This window comes from Lemur catta, chromosome 6 (assembly GCF_020740605.2).
Source record: "Lemur catta isolate mLemCat1 chromosome 6, mLemCat1.pri, whole genome shotgun sequence".
Lineage (NCBI taxonomy): Eukaryota > Metazoa > Chordata > Mammalia > Primates > Lemuridae > Lemur > Lemur catta.
This window is the reverse complement of record NC_059133.1, coordinates 44188045-44205314: the sequence shown is the minus strand read 5'-3', so window position 1 is coordinate 44205314 and position 17270 is coordinate 44188045. Positions and strand designations below refer to the sequence as shown.

The 17270-nt window shown below is 35.0% G+C and overlaps 1 protein-coding gene across 1 annotated transcript in view; it reads left to right on the top strand.

The window, feature by feature from the left end:
- NUP107 (nucleoporin 107) overlaps positions 1-17270 on the top strand; it is a 39535-nt gene that overhangs the window by 6011 nt on the left and 16254 nt on the right. The window contains exons 6-12 of the mRNA XM_045553407.1: positions 3708-3811; positions 7055-7182; positions 7572-7620; positions 11477-11548; positions 11935-12023; positions 14571-14649; positions 16590-16703. Coding sequence (XP_045409363.1) covers positions 3708-3811; positions 7055-7182; positions 7572-7620; positions 11477-11548; positions 11935-12023; positions 14571-14649; positions 16590-16703 — 635 coding nt within the window. The remainder of the gene's footprint in view (positions 1-3707; positions 3812-7054; positions 7183-7571; positions 7621-11476; positions 11549-11934; positions 12024-14570; positions 14650-16589; positions 16704-17270) is intronic.

The following is a 17270-nucleotide window of genomic DNA, read 5'->3' as shown; positions in this document are numbered from 1 at the left end:
AGCTTTGTGACAAAGTAGCTTTTCATTTTATTAAGATCAAAGAAACTGTCTCCTCCTATTCTAAATGTCATTATAATGTATTTTTCTTTTCTTTCTTTCTGTTTTTTTTTGGGGGGGGTGGAGTGGCTTAAACAGAAATTTATTTTCTCACAATTCTAGAGTCTAAAAGTGTGACATAAAGGTGCTGGTGGGGTTGGCTCTTTCTGAGGCCTCTCTCCTTGGCTTGAAGATGGCTTTCTCCTGTGTCTTCACAGGGACTTCCTTCTGCCTATAATATATTTTCATTAGGCTAATTAGTTATGGTCATGGCTACACTATTCAATACATTATCTCTAGAAGGTTAAGAACCTCACCTTAGTTCTCAGCACCATATTGCCATTTTTTAGTGTAAATAACAGCCTCTTAAGTTATTACATGAGGCTCATGTTTTTATTATTTTCTTATTTGTGCTGTTTAAAGAGTATCTCTTTTTCTTTAGACTTAGTTTTTATTTTTATTTATTTATTTATTTTTGAGACAGGTTCTCGCTCTGTCACCCAGGTTGGAGTGCAGTGGCATGATCATAGCTCCCTGCAGCCTTGAACTTCTGGGCTTAAGTGATCTCCTGCCTCAGCTTCCCGAATAGCTGGGACTACAGATGCATGCCACCACACCCAGATAATTTCTAAAACATTTTTTTATGGAGATGAGGTCTCACTATGTGGCCAAGGGTGTTCTTGAACTCCTTGCCTCCCAAAGTGCTGGGATTATAGGTGTGAGCCAGCATGCCCAGCCATAGTTTTACTTGTTTTTTGTTTTGTTTTGTTTTTTGTTTTGGGAGAGGATCTCACTCTGTTGCCCAGGCTGGAGTACAGTGGCATTATCATAGCTCACTTGTAGCCTCAGACTCCTGGGCTCAAGTGATCCTTCTACCTCAGCCTCCCAAGTAGCTGGGACTACAGATGGGCACCACCACACCCAGCTAATTTTTCTATTTTTTATAGATACAGGGTCAGTTTTTAATCTGACTTTGTTGATGTGTTTTGTTTTGGCCTAGACCATACCAGTGTTTTCTCAGGTAGTAGTATGACCTTGTTAGTTTCAGGTTGGTTATTACCATTCCATTTTGGAAAAAAACATTTACTTTTAGTGTCTATATACCTTTACGTTGTTATTATATTCTTCATCATTTTTTCATCATCATAAGCTAACATATATGTATGCTGGTTAATGTGCTTACCACTGTACAAACATCAACTCATGTAATCCTTATTCTGGTCCATTAAATAGTTTCAATAATTATTCCCGTTTTAGAGGAAAAAAAACTGCTGGTCAAAGAGATTAAGTAACTTGCTTAAGATCACCTGGCTAGGAAGTGATGCATCAGGATTTAAAACTAAGCAATTTAGTTCCAGAGCCCTGCTCTTAACACTTTGATCATCACTTTTTTTTCCTATAGTATCTGCCAATAATAGGTACTCAAATATTGAGTGACTCAAAAATGCTTTCTACTGAATCTATGAAATATAGGAATTCCATTTTAAGAGATCTTAAGTATTGTACAGTACAGTAGTAAAGTGTATTTATTCTCCCTGAGTGGAACATACCATTTAGTATTTATTACAACTGTCTCAGCTACTTTGTTATAGTATGCTTAAAATATAATTCAGATGTTTTAAAATTTGGCTTAATTTTTTAAATAATTATTGATAACACAGAAAAGACTAATGACTAGTACATCTTTCAGATCTTAAAAGACTTACAGATAATAAAAGAAAACATATATAAATTGAACTACATCAAAAATTTTAACTTCCGTGCATCAAAGGGTATAATCAACAGAGTGAAAAGGGAACCCACAGAATGGGAGAAAATATTTGCAAATCATTTATCTGAGTAGGGGGTTAACATCCAAAATATATAAAGAACTCCTATAACTCAACAACAGAAAATCAACCTCATTAAAAATGGGCAAAGGAATTGAAGACAGTTCTTCAGAGAAGATATACAAATGGCCAATGAGCACATGAAAAGATACTCAAGGCCAACCTGTAATCCTAGCACTCTGGGAGGCCGAGGCGGGAGGATTGCTTGAGTTCAGGAGGTCCAGACCAGCCTGAGCAAGAGCAAGACCCTGTCTCTACTAAAAATAGAAATTATGTGGACAACTAAAAATATATATATATAAAAAAAATTAGCTGGGCATGGTGGCGCATGCCTGTAGTCCCAGCTACTCAGGAAGCTGAGGCAGAAGGATTGCTTGAGCCCAGGAGTTTGAGGTTGCTGTGAGCTAGGCTGATGCCATGGCACTCTAGCCTGGGCAACAGAGTGAGACTCTTGTCTCAAAAAAAAAAAACAAAACAAAAAAGATACTCAACATTACTGATCATTAGGGAAATATAAATAAATCAAAACTACAGTGAAATACCACTTTATACCCATTAGGATGGCAACTATTAACATATTAACTGCCATGTGAGTTGTATTTAACTTATGCTAGTTTTGAGCCTGGGGCCTTGTGAAGCATATGTAACTCACATGTCTCTTTTCCTTGAGCCGTGTGAACCATTTTTCAAGTTGCTTATAACTCACACACAGAAAACAATTAAAAAAACCAAATTTTTCATTAAATTAGGAAGAATTGTTTTATTTTCAAAGTTTTTATTCTATTTTCATAATAAAACACTGTGGCCCCAGGGAAAAACTTTTTTTTTTCTAGCGTGGCAGACAATGTGTTAAAAAAAAAAAAAAAAACAACAGAAAATAACAAGTGTCAACATTGATTTGGAGAAATGGAAACCTTTGTGCACTATTGGTGGGAATATAAAATGGTGCAATCAGCTAGATGTGGTGGCTCACATCTGTAATCCTAGCACTTTGGGAAGCCGAGGTGAGGGAGGATCATTTGAGGCCAGGAGTTTGAGATGAACCTGAGCAACATAGTGAGACCCCATCTCTAAAAAAATAAAAAATGAAATGGTGTAGTCACTGTGGAAAACAGTGTAGCAGTCCCTCAAAAAATTAAAAATAGAATTAACATTTGATCTAACAATTCCACCTCTGAGTATATACCTAAAAGAATTGAAAGCCAGGGTCTCAAAGACATGTTTGTGTACCTATGTTCATAGCATTATTCATAGTAGCCAAAAGGTGGAAACAAGCCAAGTGTCCATTGGTGGATGAATGGAAAAACAAAATGTGGTATGTACATACAATGGGATATTATTCAGTCTAAAAGGAAAGACATTCTGACATATGCTGTAACATAGATGTACCTTGAGGATACTATGCTAAGTAAAATAAGCCAATCACAAAAGGACAAATACTGTATGATTCTACTTACATGGGATATTTAGAGTATGTGAACTTACGGAGACAGAAAGTAGAATGATGGTTGCCAGGGACTGGGATAAGTGGGAAATGGGGAGTTAATGTTTAATAAGTACTGAGTTTCAGTTTTGCAAGATGAAAAGAGTTCTATGGATACATCATGATGATGGTAGCAAAACAATGTGAATGTACTTACTACCATGGAACAAAGTATACACTTGAAAATAATTAAGATGATAAATTTTATGCTATGTGTATTTTACCAGTTAAAAATTTTTAAAAATATAGCAGTGAATATAAAAAAAACTTGTATCTATGTTTTTAAATTTTCAAACAGAATTACCTAGAAGTATGCCACTTAACTTTTCTTTATTTGTTTTCTTCTTAATGTGTTCTAGCATCGATGAGTATGTTTTCTGATTTCCTGCAGTCTTTTCTGAAGCATTCTTCAACCACAGTTTTCGACCTTGTGGAAGAATATGAAAACATTTGTGGTAGTCAGGTAAGCTAATTTTATTCCATCATTGGTCAAACTTCAGCACTTTCAGTTTTTCTGAACAGCATTAACCTGCTAATTTCCATACTGCTTCCATACATGTTTTAGAGGCACAGTGGCAAGAGTGGAGGGGAGATCAGCCAGGGAGAACATCCCTGCATTTTATATATTGAGAGTCCGTACACAATTTCTTTGCAAGACAGAAGGATTTTTCTGCTTGAAAAAGGGGAAATCCAAAATCTACAAAAACTCTTAAAACTCAACAATAAGAAAATGAACAATCCAGCACAATTTACAATCGCAAAGATGTGGAAACAACCCAAGTGCCCATCGATCCACAAATGGATTAGTAAACTGTGGTATATGTATACCATGGAGTACTACTCAGCTATAAGAAATAACGATGATACGACATCTCTTTGGTTCTCCTGGAGAGAGCTGGAACCCATTATACTAAGTGAAGTATCCAAAGAATGGAAAAACAAGCATCACATGTACTCACCAGAAAACTGGTTTCCCTGATCATCACCTAAATGTACATCAGGGAAGGATACCAATTGGATATCAGACTGGAATGGGGGGTGGGGGGAGGGGGTGAGTGTATGCCTACATGATGAGTGCGTTGCACACCCTCTGGGGAATGGTCATGCTTGAAGGTGCAGGCCCGGGGAGGTGGGGGGGGGGAGGGGATGGAGGTATGACTACATGATGAGTGCCAGGCGCACTGTCTGGAGAATGAGAACGGATGCGCTTGGGACTCTGTCTCGGGGGGATGAGTGGGACATGGAAAATGTATATAACCTAAACTTATGTACCCCCATGATGAGCTGAAATAAAAAAAAAAAAAAAAGAAAAAAAAAATGGACAAAAGATAGGAATAGGCATCTCACCATAGAAGATATACAGATGACAAATAAGCATATGAAAAAATGCTTTGCATCATATGTCATTAGGGAATTGCAAATTAAAACAAGGTACTACTATACACCTATTAGAATGGTGAAACTTCATAAAGACTTGGAATCAACCAAGATGTCCTTCATAGGTGAATGAATAAACTGGTACATCCAGACAATGAAACATTATTCAGTGCTGAAAAGAAATGACCTATCAAGCCATGAAGAGACATGGAAGAACCTTAAATGCATATTGCTAAATGAAAGAAGCTAATCTTTCAACCTGAGAACGCTGACTGCCAAAAAAAAAAAAAAAAAAAAAAGGAAGAAAGATGAAGCCAATATGAAAGGGCTACATACTATATGATCCCACTTTATGACATTCTGTATGGGGACAGTGAAAAGATCAGTGGTTGCCAAGAGTTAGTGGGGAGAGAGAGATGAATAGGTAGAGCACAGAGGGCAGTGAAGCTACTCTGTAGGATACTATAATGGTGGATACGTGTCATTATACATTTGTCAAAACCCATGGAATGTACACCACCAAGAGTGAACCCTAATGTAAATTTTGGGTGATAATGGTGTGTCAGTGTGAGGTCATCAGTTGTCACAGATGTACACTCTAGTGTGAGATATTGATAAGGAGGCTGTGATTTTGTGGGGGTAGGGTTATTTAGGTACTCTGCTTTCTGTTCCATTTTGCTGTGAACCTAAAACTGCTCTAAAAAATAAAGTCTATTTTTAAAAAGGAGAAAAGACTTCAAAAAACTTACGTATTCAGGCTGGGTGAGGTGGCTCACGCCTGTAATCCTAGCACTCTGGGAGGTGGAGGCGGGTGGATTGTTTTAGCTCAGAGTTCGAGACCAGCCTGAGCAAGAGTGAGACCCCGTCTTTACTAAAAACAGAAAGAAATTATATGGACAGCTAAAAATATATATAGAAAAAATTAGCCAGGCATGGTGGCACATGCCTGTAGTCCCAGCTACTCGGGAGGCTGAGGCAGGAGGATCGCTTGAGCCGGGGAGTTTGAGTTTGCCGTGAGCTAAGCTGACGCCATGGCACTCTAGCCTGGGCAACAGAGTGAGACTCTGTCTCAAAAAAAAAAGAAAACGAAACTATGCATTCAAGAATAACTGAAATTATAATAGACAATTTTTTTTAGCATTTAATGTTTTAATAATTGATATCTGAATTATTCCGTTATAAAAGCAGTAACTTCATTAAATAACAAAATAATCAGTTAGTGGATCACTGGAGCCAGGATCCCAACTGGCAATTTAATAAATGGATGAGAAGTACAGATAACACTTTTATTAAACAGTGATCTTAGACTGTTAACATTACTTTATGAATACTTTTTAATGTGTGGGAAAACCTCTTGTGTTGATTCTACATGTTCTGAATGAGAACAATCTTATTTCTTAATTCCCCTTGTTATTAGATTTTCACACATGCCTCAGTCCTAAAAAGATTTAAGACCACTATTGTGGAACAAGGATGGACTTTGGTGACGTTTTGTTTAGAAATGACAGTGTTTTGGTGCCAATCTTAGGAAAATATTTTCCCTGATTTGTTACGTGGTATAAATTTTTCAAATATAATTTTAAGATATCTCTTTCAATTTTCTTTCTTTTTTTTTTTTTTTTTGAGACAGAGTGTCGCTTTGTTGCCCTGGCTAGAGTGAGTGCCGTGACGTCAGCCTAGCTCACAGCAACCTCACACTCCTGGGCTAAAGCAATCCTACTTCTGCCTCCTGAGTAGCTGGGACTACAGGCATGCGCCACCATGCCCGGCTAATTTTTTTTTTTTATATATATATTTTAGTTGGCCAGGTAATTTCTTTCTATTTTTAGTAGAGACGGGGTCTCACTCTTGCTCAGGCTGGTCTCGAACTCCTGACCTCAAGCGATCCACCTGCCTTGGCCTCCCAGAGTGCTAGGATTACAGGCATGAGCCACCGTGCTCGGCCTCTTTCAATTTTCATTGCTACTGTGTTGGCTCGTTATGATTTTGTCAGATGCAGGTTTGATTTAACTTATCCTCTTGGTAGATATACAGGGAGCAAAAAAAGTACCCATGGCTACTACTGTTGAATCTGAAATCTAGAGTATGTTAGACTTTTACATATATACACATAAACACACCTTGCCCTAAATTAGGACCATTTTTAGTGGGAATGTTACATTATATTCAATTTAAAAACGCAGAATAGATAGGAACAATTTGTAACATATACATCTGTATATGTATCAAATATAGTATTGCTTTAGTACATATACTTGAAGAATACAAAGTTTTCAGTGATTTAAAATTGTAGGAAATTAACCTCTTTATATCTGTGTTTTTAATTCAGGTGAATATACTGAGTAAAATAGTGAGCAGAGCAACACCTGGACTTCAGAAGTTTTCAAAAACAGCTAGTATGCTCTGGCTTCTTCAACAGGAGATGGTCACGTGGAGGCTGCTAGCTTCTTTGTATAGGTAAAGGTGTACAGAATTCATAATTGAAATAAACATAAGGTGACCAATACGTAAGTTAATTTAACAGTTAGAGTAGGATGTGCTTGTAAATAGGTTTTACTATTTTTGGTGCTTATCATTTCTAACACCTTAGTTGTCAGGAATGAATTATGATGGAGGAGGGGGCTATCAGGTCATAAAGCTGGTAGTTAAAATTTGGATAGATACAAAGATTTAAGGAAAGTGCTAAAAATAGGGCACTATTTAGGATAAATTAAGAACTGAAAGGTAGGCTTTGTGTAATATGGAAGTTTGAAAGAAGTCAACCAAATTTTCCTTCTGAGATGCTCAGTGGTGAATTTCATACTCATGTTAATTAAGCCTTTTCCATTTTTGTTATTATTCCCCAGAGACAGAATACAGTCTGCATTAGAAGATGAAAATATGTTTGTAATTACTGTAAGTTTTGTATTAATTTTTTTCCTTTATAAATGCTTACCGATAAAATGTTTTTTACTAATAGGGTTTAATTTCCAACCCTCCATTTTTATTTCTTTTTAACGCCTGGACTTCAACATGATAACCAACCCTCCATCTTAAGTTTCTTCATTTTAAAAATTTTACAAGTAAATAAAAGATACAGTCTCATAAAATAATCTAATATTGATTTATATTAGACAGTTAAAGGTAAAACCTTTTTTATCACACTATTCAATATAACAATTTGATATGTGTTTTACCACGCATTTTCTGTGCATCTTTATAGATATATACACACAGGCATAGTTTGTTTTTTTAACATACAGTATGACTTCATTTGTACATTATACTGAAAGTTTCTTTTTTAATTCATTAATAGTTTTTTTTTTTTTTAAATTTCAGCTTATCATGGGGGTACAAAAGCTCAGGTTATATACATTGCCCATGTCCTGCCCATCCCTCTGAGTCAGAGCCTCAAGCGTGTCCATTCCCCAGACAGTTCATATAGAGTTTTACCATGTTTTTTCATAGTATGTCAGAATATAAATGTCCCATAATTTTTTCAGACATTCTGCTGGACATATTTAGGTTATTTGTAGTATTTTTGCTGTAGCAATCATTAATGCTGTGAATATTCTTTTTTATATGTATATATTAAGATGTGTGCAAGTATTTCCTATATTTCTGGAAGTGAAATTGTTGGGCCAAAGTTTGGTAGAGATTGTTATATTGCCTTCCTGATAGACTGTACCAGTTTATACTCTCACTAATAGTGTATGAAAATGTTTACTCTCATATGTGATATTATCAACCATTTGATTTTGTCAATTGAGGGGAAGGTATCTCATTGTTTTAATATGTGTATCCTTGATCACTAGTGAGGTGGAGTATCTTTATTCTTATCTGTTTGTATTGTATGAATTCTGTGTTCATACCTTTTGCTCACTTTCTTAGTAATTGTTTTATTCTCTTACACATGTTAAAGATACTCTCCTCCTTTCTGCCACTTTTCTTTCAACTTTGATGGGTCTTTTCCATTTTTATCTGATCATATCTCATATTTTCTTATAGCATTTATTATTTTGTGTCTTGCTAAGGAAAGCCTTTCATACCTATTTTTAAAATATTCTCCAATGTTTTCTTCTAAATTTAAGTCTCATTTTAAGTCAAGAGCTTAGATAATAAGCTCTTGAATTCATCTAGAGTGAGTTTGTAAAGTAAGCAAGAGATTTAACTTTTTTCAAATGAATATCCATTTATTCCAACACCATTTGTCAAAGAAGCCATCCTTTACTGATTTGTAATGCTACCTATATAATACACCAAATCATATTTATACATGGGTATTTTCTGTTTTATTGATGGATTCATTCATTTGAAAGCCAGTACTACACAACTGAGTCAGTCTGAGAAGTTTTTGTATATTTGGTATCTAAGTAATACTGAAATTAATTTGGGGAGAAATGACATCTTTACCATGTTGAATCTTCCCAATTATGATAATGGCATAGCTCTCCATTTATTCAGATCTTTTATATTCCATATAGGTCTTGTGCTCTTCTCTATAAAATTCTATGTGAGTCCTACTGTGTATAGATTCCCTTTCCTATTATATTTTTTAATTAGGTGTTGACAAATAGAAAGTTACTGATTTATGTGTAGAGTTAATATTTGGCCATCTTTCAGAACTCCCTTATTAGCTTTAATAGGGTTTTCATTTGATTTTATTGGGTTTTCTATGTTGGCAGTAATCATCTGCCAATAGATTTCCTTAATTTTTTCTAATCTTTATACCCCTTATTTTTTTACTTGCCTCATTGCATTGACTAGGAGCACCTATACAATATTGAATTATGTCAATACTAGTAGGCATTCTTTTCTTGTTTCTGAGAAGAATGCTTTGTTTCATCTTTACATTTTAAGTTTTCCTGTAGATTAGGATTTTTTTCCTCCCTAAATTGTTAAGAGTTGGAATGGGTATTGAATGTAGTCAAATTTTTTTTAGCTTCTGTAGATTTCTGCTTTAATTTATTGATGTAATGGCTTATAATAATTGTTTTGTTAATATTGAGTTATCCTCAAATAGGATAAACTCTCAGTCATGATGTAGTCCTAAATATACTACTGTTTATTAGCTAACATTTTATATAGGAGTTTCCCAAATGTATTTTCTTTTTTTATGACTTATCTTCATCTAGTTTTGGTGTTTAGAATTGTGCTAGCTCTCTAGAACAAGTTCAGAGATCTTCCATCATTTTTCTGCACTCTGAAAACATGGGAATTACCTATTCTTTGAAGGCTTAGCAAAAATATGCCTGTAAAACTACCAAGGCCAGATGCTTTCTGGGGTTTAATTACTTTTTATCTTCTGATTTCAAAAGTAATTCATGTTTGAAGCAATGATACATAGTCAAAAAAGGGGAAAATAAATATATTTTTATAATATAATTTCAACTATATATCTTTTAGTCTGCTTTTTCACCTAAAATATTTTTTAATATCTTTCCAGTCTTTGAATTTATTCTGCAAATAGTCCATTCCAACAAAGTAACATGTACATGTAGGAATTCTATCTTATATTTGGGTATTTATTGAGTTCACTTATTAATCTTAATAGTTTTCCATTGATTTTCTTTGGTTTTCTAGGTAGGCAATTCTATTATCTACAAATAGTGATGATTTTAGCTTTTAACATACTTATTGCTAACTTAATTCTTTTTCCGGTTTTATTATGTTAGCTAGAATTTTCAAAGTAAAGTGGAATAATAGCAGGGATTCTTATTCTTTTTATCTTCTGGATTTTAAAGAGAATGTCTCACTTTATAGTTAACTGTAGTCAGCTCTCTGTATCTGTGGGTTTTGCATCCATGAATTTAACCAACCATAGATAGAAAATATTAGGGTAAAAAATGGATGGTTGGGTCTGTACTGAACATGTACCGACTTTTTTTTCTTGTCATTATTCTCTAAAGAATATAGTATAACAACTATTTACTTAGCATTTACATTGTATTGGGTATTATAAGTAATCTAGAGATGATTTAAAGTATATTATGACATTTTATCTAAAATGTCTTGAGCATCTGCAGATTTTATCCTGGAACCAATCTGCCACAGATACCCAGGGACGATTGTATATTATTTGCTAGAGGTTTCACTTAGATAATCTGTTACAATATTCTTCTGTTAAATATTCTTCTGTTTCTATCAAATGATATTTTGGCATCTGTCAATAAGTTCATGTAGCTTTTCTCCTTTAACCTATGATTAAAATGAATTAATTAATAGGTTTCATCCATGCTTGAAGTGATCACAATTTATTATCCTTTTAATATACTGCTTAGTATTACTTGCTAATATTTATGTTAAATTGTTTTTAAAGTAAGTCTTAAGAGTCTTAGATTGCTCTTATGTTTTATTACTCATCAACTTCTGTGTAGAATGAAAAGATCTTATAGTTTTTAAATGTAATTTTCTAATATATAACATGGCTACATCTAGTCCTTTATTATGATTTTTTGTTTCATTTTATTTTGTGTCTATTTTTCCCTAAAACATCATCTCTGGGGAAATAGATTTTTAAAATTCGAAATGTAAAGAATTACATATCAAGTAAGAGCAGCTGCAAATTGATCTATCAGTTTGAAATTTATTTATATAATAAGTATTTTTAAAGACGAATATACAGATTTACTGTGTGGTAAAATGTTTATGTATGGGTGATTAAATATACTTTTTTTTTTACTGGCTTTTATCTTTCTTTTGAAATAATGCTATTGTAATATATTCTTATTTCTTTTCTTTCTCTCCATCCTTTAAATAATTTTTATAATAGGCTCTTAATGCCAGTGAAAAAACAGTTGTCGAAGCGTTATTTCAGAGAGATTCACTTGTTCGGCAAAGTCAGGTATGGCTAGAATTTTTAAATTTTTTTTATGAACCACGGAGAAAAGGTCAATGGCATGCAAAGTACTAAAGTTTGTTTAATTTAAATTTTTTTTGTTAATTCTTTTTCTACTTGATATTTTCATTGGTAATTAAAAGAAATCAGGAACCTTGTTTTTTGATTTTTAAGTAACAGCCCTAGTATTTCCGGGAATAGCCTGTTCAAAACTGTGTTATTCCTATAGAAAAGTTCATTCTTTTGCCATAATATTTATTTATCTTAAGAAAGTAAAAATGGTACTTGGAAAATCTTTGAAATCAGAAACTATTTGAATTAAGGGTGAGTACCCCTAGAAATAAAACACTAATAGATTGTAGTTAATACTAATCTTTTTTTTTCTTTTCTAGCTGGTGGTAGATTGGTTAGAGAGTATTGCCAAAGATGAGATTGGAGAATTTTCTGATAATATTGAGTTCTATGCAAAATCAGTGTATTGGTAAGTCATGAAACTTTTATTCTTCAAGTCACTTAATGTTGATTTTGTTCATTCATCTTTCAGCAAATATTTAGTTTTTACTTTATTCACTCTATAAGCAAAAAAGATAAAATCCCTGACTTTATGTAATTTATAATTGTTTAAAAGAGTTAGATAGCAGATAAACAAATATACAGTCACCCCTCCATATTGGTGGGTTCCGCATCTGTGGATTCAGCCAACCACAGATCAAAAACAATTTTTAAAAATGCTATTAAAAATAACAGTACAACAATAAAAAAATACAGTATAATAATTATTTACATAGCATTTATGTTGTATTAGATATTATAAGTAACCTGGAGATGATATAAAGTATATGGGAGGATATGCATAGGTTATATGCAAATACTATGACATTTTATTTAATATATAAGGGGCTTGAACATCCTAGGATTTTGGTATACAAGGGGGTAGCCTGGAACCAATCCCCCACAGATACCAAGGAACAACTCTATATCCTGTTGGATACTAAGAACTTTGGGGAAAAAAATGAATCAGAGTTAATGGATAGAAGGGATAAGGGAGTCCTACTTTAAATAGAAGAGGTGGTCAGAGAAGGCCTCTCTAAGGAAGTAACAGGTAGTGAGAGGCTTTTAAAAAATAAAGGAAGCAAGTCATGCAAAAATCTGGGGGATAAGCGTTCTGAGCAGAAACACCAACTATAAAGACCCTGAGAAGGTAAAGTATTTGTACAAGGAGGCCAGTGGGAGCACTTCCAGGAAAAAAATGGTAGAAAATGAGATTGGAGAGAGCCAGATTATAAAGACTTTTACAGGCAGGCCAACGTAAGGATTTTAGGCTTTATTCTGAATATGTTGGGAAACCTTGAGAATAAAAGAATAATATGGTCCAATTTATGTTTTCAAGCAGTCACCTTGCTGCTTTTTCTTAATCATAATCTGATCAGCAGGAAGATATTTCTTCCATGTTTTATAGCTGCTTGTGTTTTTTTTTTTTAATTTATTTTCCCTACATCCTTTAATACTTCTAAATTATAATAAGCCCTTAAAGCTAGAAAGCTCCCCTAGGTTAAAGGTACAGTTTATTTCAAGACTTGAAAGAGTTCAAATTTTCTTTGAATTCAGTAATATTATGTATGTACACAGTCTATTTATCAGTTATATCTTTGCTTAACTAGAAAATAGTGCATCAGTGTTTATTAAAAATCTTGAGGAGCAGTGATTTTTTTCTGAAAGAGAAATTTTCATTTTCAGGAAAAAAAATTTTCAAGTTAAAATGCCCTGATAAGGTTTTTGCAAATTTTTCATGAATTGTTCTTCTTTTCTTGCTGAGCAATGGAACAGAACAGAGAACCCACAAACAGGCCCATTTGGTTTTCAGTAAAGGCATCAGAGTAATCCAATGAGGAATGAAAGTCTTTTCTATAAACTGCAGAAAACGATACCTATAAGAAAAAAAGATTAACCTTGACATCTCCCTCACACCATGCCCAACAATTAATTCAAGATGGATCACAGTCCTAATTGTAAAAGCTAAAAACTATAAAGCTTTTAGAGGAAAACATGGGAAGATTTCTTTGCAACTTGAGGATAGGCATATGTTTCTTAGCTCACAGAAAGCAATAATCAGGAAAAAAATTGATTTGACTTTATCAAAATTAAAAACGTCATAAAAAACACTGTTAAGAAAATGGATAGGGGCAAGCTGCCTTTTCTTAATCATAAGCAGCAGACAGGAAGAAATACGTAGTACATGTAGTTCATAAACAACTATAACTCAGTAATAAAAAGATAACCCCATAAAAAGGGCAAAGATTTGGCCAGGTGAGGTGGCTCGTGCGTGTACTCATAGCACTCTGGAAGGCCAAGGTGGGAGAATCTCTTGAGCTTAGGAGTTCAAGACCAGCCTGAGCAAGAGCAAGACCCCATCCCTACTAAAAATAGAAAAAATTAGCTGGGCCTGGTGGTGCGTGCCTGTAGTCCCTGCTACTCAGGAGGCTGAGGCAGGAGGATCCTTTGAGGAGTTTGAAGTTGCTGTGAGCTAGGCTGATGCCACAACTCTCTAGCCTAGGCAACAGAGAGAGACTCTGTTCCCCAAAAAAGGTGGGGGTGGGTAGGCAAAGATTTGAACGGATACCTTACAAAAGCAGATAGGTGTATGGCCAATAATGACATGAAAAAGTGCTCAATATCATTAGTCATCTGAGCTAAATTGCACTTTTGTGTGTGTGTATGTGTGAATAGCTGGGACTACAGGCACATGCCACCACATCCAGCTAATTTTTTCTATTTTTAGTAGAGACAGGGTCACACTCTTGCTCAGACTGTTAAACTCCTGACCTCAAGTGATCCTCCACCTTGGCCTCCCAGATTGCTAGGGTTACAGGTGTGAGCCACCACACCTGGCCAAATGGACTTCTATGTTAAAGATTTTTGCATGTTTTTCCTGGGTTTGTTGTCTCTTTTTCTTACTTAATTTTTCTAATAGGCCTATTAAAATTGCCCCTTTAAAAAAATTTGGTATTTAATTTTTTTTTTTTTTTAGGGAAAATACTCTGCATACCTTAAAACAACGCCAGCTAGCTTCTTATATAGGAAGTGCCCGTCCTCTTGTCACAGAATTGGTAAGTAAGCGTTCTTTGAAATGCAAGTTGTCTTCAGTGCTAAGTGACTTATTTTTTTAAGGCTGAGAATTTCTCTTCTCTTAGATCCTTGTTTTACTTTCCTGAAGGTTTGCACACACTAGCACTTTGCTCTAAAACAACTAACTTGCATTGGAATCTGATGGAATATATTGGAACATATCCATGGCCTTTGAATTGTAAATAATAAAAGAAAGTATGGAAAATGTACCTAATTTGCCAACGTTAAAAAAAATTAATTTTGGTCTTATATCAAAGTTCCATGAAAGCTCTTTTATATATTAACAGAAAGCAGGGGGGAAAATAAAGCCTTGTGGATTAGCTTGAGGCTAGGATATGAATAATAGGAATGACAGTGGATTTGAAAAGAAGTATAGCCGAATTATTTCGGAAATCTTTATGACATTTGGGGGCATGTGAAATGTTTATAATGAAAAGTGAGAGAAATAAGTAACAATTGAAAAAATTTATAGAATTCTGTTTGGTAAGTGGTTTTTGATGAAAATTGTTTAGAAACTGCTAGAAGAGCTTGAAATTGTAGCTAAATTACCTTGTAGCAAGCAACAGCTGAAAATCATTTAGTCTTAACAGCTAGAAAGTGATTTCCTTTTGCTAGAGAGACCATGTGCCAAAATTGAATGATGTGTCTGCAAAATATTTGTGAAAGTAGCTAATTGATCTATTATGTATTCCATTTCCTGAATTGATATTCATATTATTATATACTCAGTAACATGAGAAATAAGAATTATTTCCTTTCTTAAGTCATATTAAAGATGTTTTCCATTTGAAATTTATTATGTAGCTATTTGATGCTAAAGTGAGGACCATATATTATCCTAAATGTTTAAAAACACGTGAAAGTTAGGTAGCAATAACCATTTTAGGGGGTTTTTACTTACTTACTGGAAATCTGTTTAAAATTACTTTTATGGAGTATTGTGTTTTGTATTAGCAGTCCCCAACCTTTTTGGCACCAGGGACTGGTTTCATGGGAGGCAGTTTTTCCAGGGACAGGAGGGTGTGTTGGGGGGGTAGGGGAGGAGTGGTTTGGGGATGATTCAAGCACATTACACTTATTGTGCAGTCAGACCTCTCTGCTAATGATAATCTGTATTTGCAGCCACTCCCCAGTGCTAGCATCACCACCTCAGCTCCACCTCAGATTATCAAGCATTAGATTCTCATAAGGAGCACGCAGCCTAGATCCCTTGCACGTGCAGTTTATAGTAGGATTTAAGCTCCTATGAGAATCTAATGCCACTGCTGATCTGACAAGAGGCGAAGGTTATGCAGTGATGTGAGCGATGGGGAGCAGCTGTAAATACAGATGAAGCTTTGCTTGCTTGCCGCTCACCTCCTGCTGTGTGGTCTGGTTCCTAACAGGCCACAGACTGGTACTGGTCTGCAGCCTGGGGGTTGGGGGCTACAGTTTTATGTGCTGTTAATCCCCACATGGATCTTAGGCTCTCTTCCCATATGTTCTCAGAAAGTACTAGCTAAGCACTTTTCTAGTTACAGAATAGATTTCTTCAGTTTTTCTTCATGTTTGTACTCCATCTAGGTCTAATCCTGTTTAGACTTAACTTGGCCGTGTAGCTATGGTAGAGTAAGCTCAAGTCATCTTCTAGTGTTACCTGGGCTGGGGTAGGCTAGTAGTATTTCTGCTTTGCCTGACCTAGGCATGCCCCTGTGTGGGCCGCTGGGGTCTGTTTTAAGTGGGGAGCAGACAGTTGTGTGGCTATTTGGAACACTTGTGACCTTGTGCCACTTTCATTCCCTTTGTTACTTAACTGAATTATAAATGAATCTATTTCAGTATGTAAACTTAGGATAGGTTTATCATCTTTTGATGATGTTTGAAATGTATGTAGGTACAAAGAACAAACAATTTATTGTTTTGTTTTGTTTTTTTCTTACAGGACCCTGATGCTCCCATAAGACAGAAGATGCCCCTCGATGATCTGGATAGAGAAGATGAAGTTCGATTACTCAAGTATCTTTTCACTCTAATCCGTGCTGGAATGACAGAAGAGGTAATCAATCATGTGTATCCTGCTTATCCACTTTCGAAAAGTCATAGACTCTTTGAGTTGGAAGAGATATTTGTAGCTACCTAGTATGCTCCCTCAATGCAGTAATTCCATTCACAGTATTTCTAGATCTGACTTCCTGTTTGAACATTTCCAGTGGTAAGGAACACATTGCTTTGGAAAGCAGTGTACTCTAGTTTGTACAATTCTAATTATTAGAAAATTCTTCATAACAAGTCAAACTCTGCCTTCTTATATTGCACTGTTTACTTGAGGGATATCCTCATTATTTCAATTCTAATTTTTAAGAGTGCAGAATAAGTCTAATGCTAATTTTAAGTAACACTACTTAGGTACTTGAAGGCTACAATAGTCCTCAAACTTCTTCCTTTTAACCTTACCTCTTTAAAATATGTGTGAGGCTGGGTGTAGTGGCTCATGACACCTATAATCTCAGCACTTTGCAAGGCTGAGGTGAGAGGATCACTTGAGGCCAGGAGTTTGGGATTAGCCTGGGCAACACAGCAAGACCCAACTCTACAGAAAAAAAAATTAACCAGGTATGGCAGT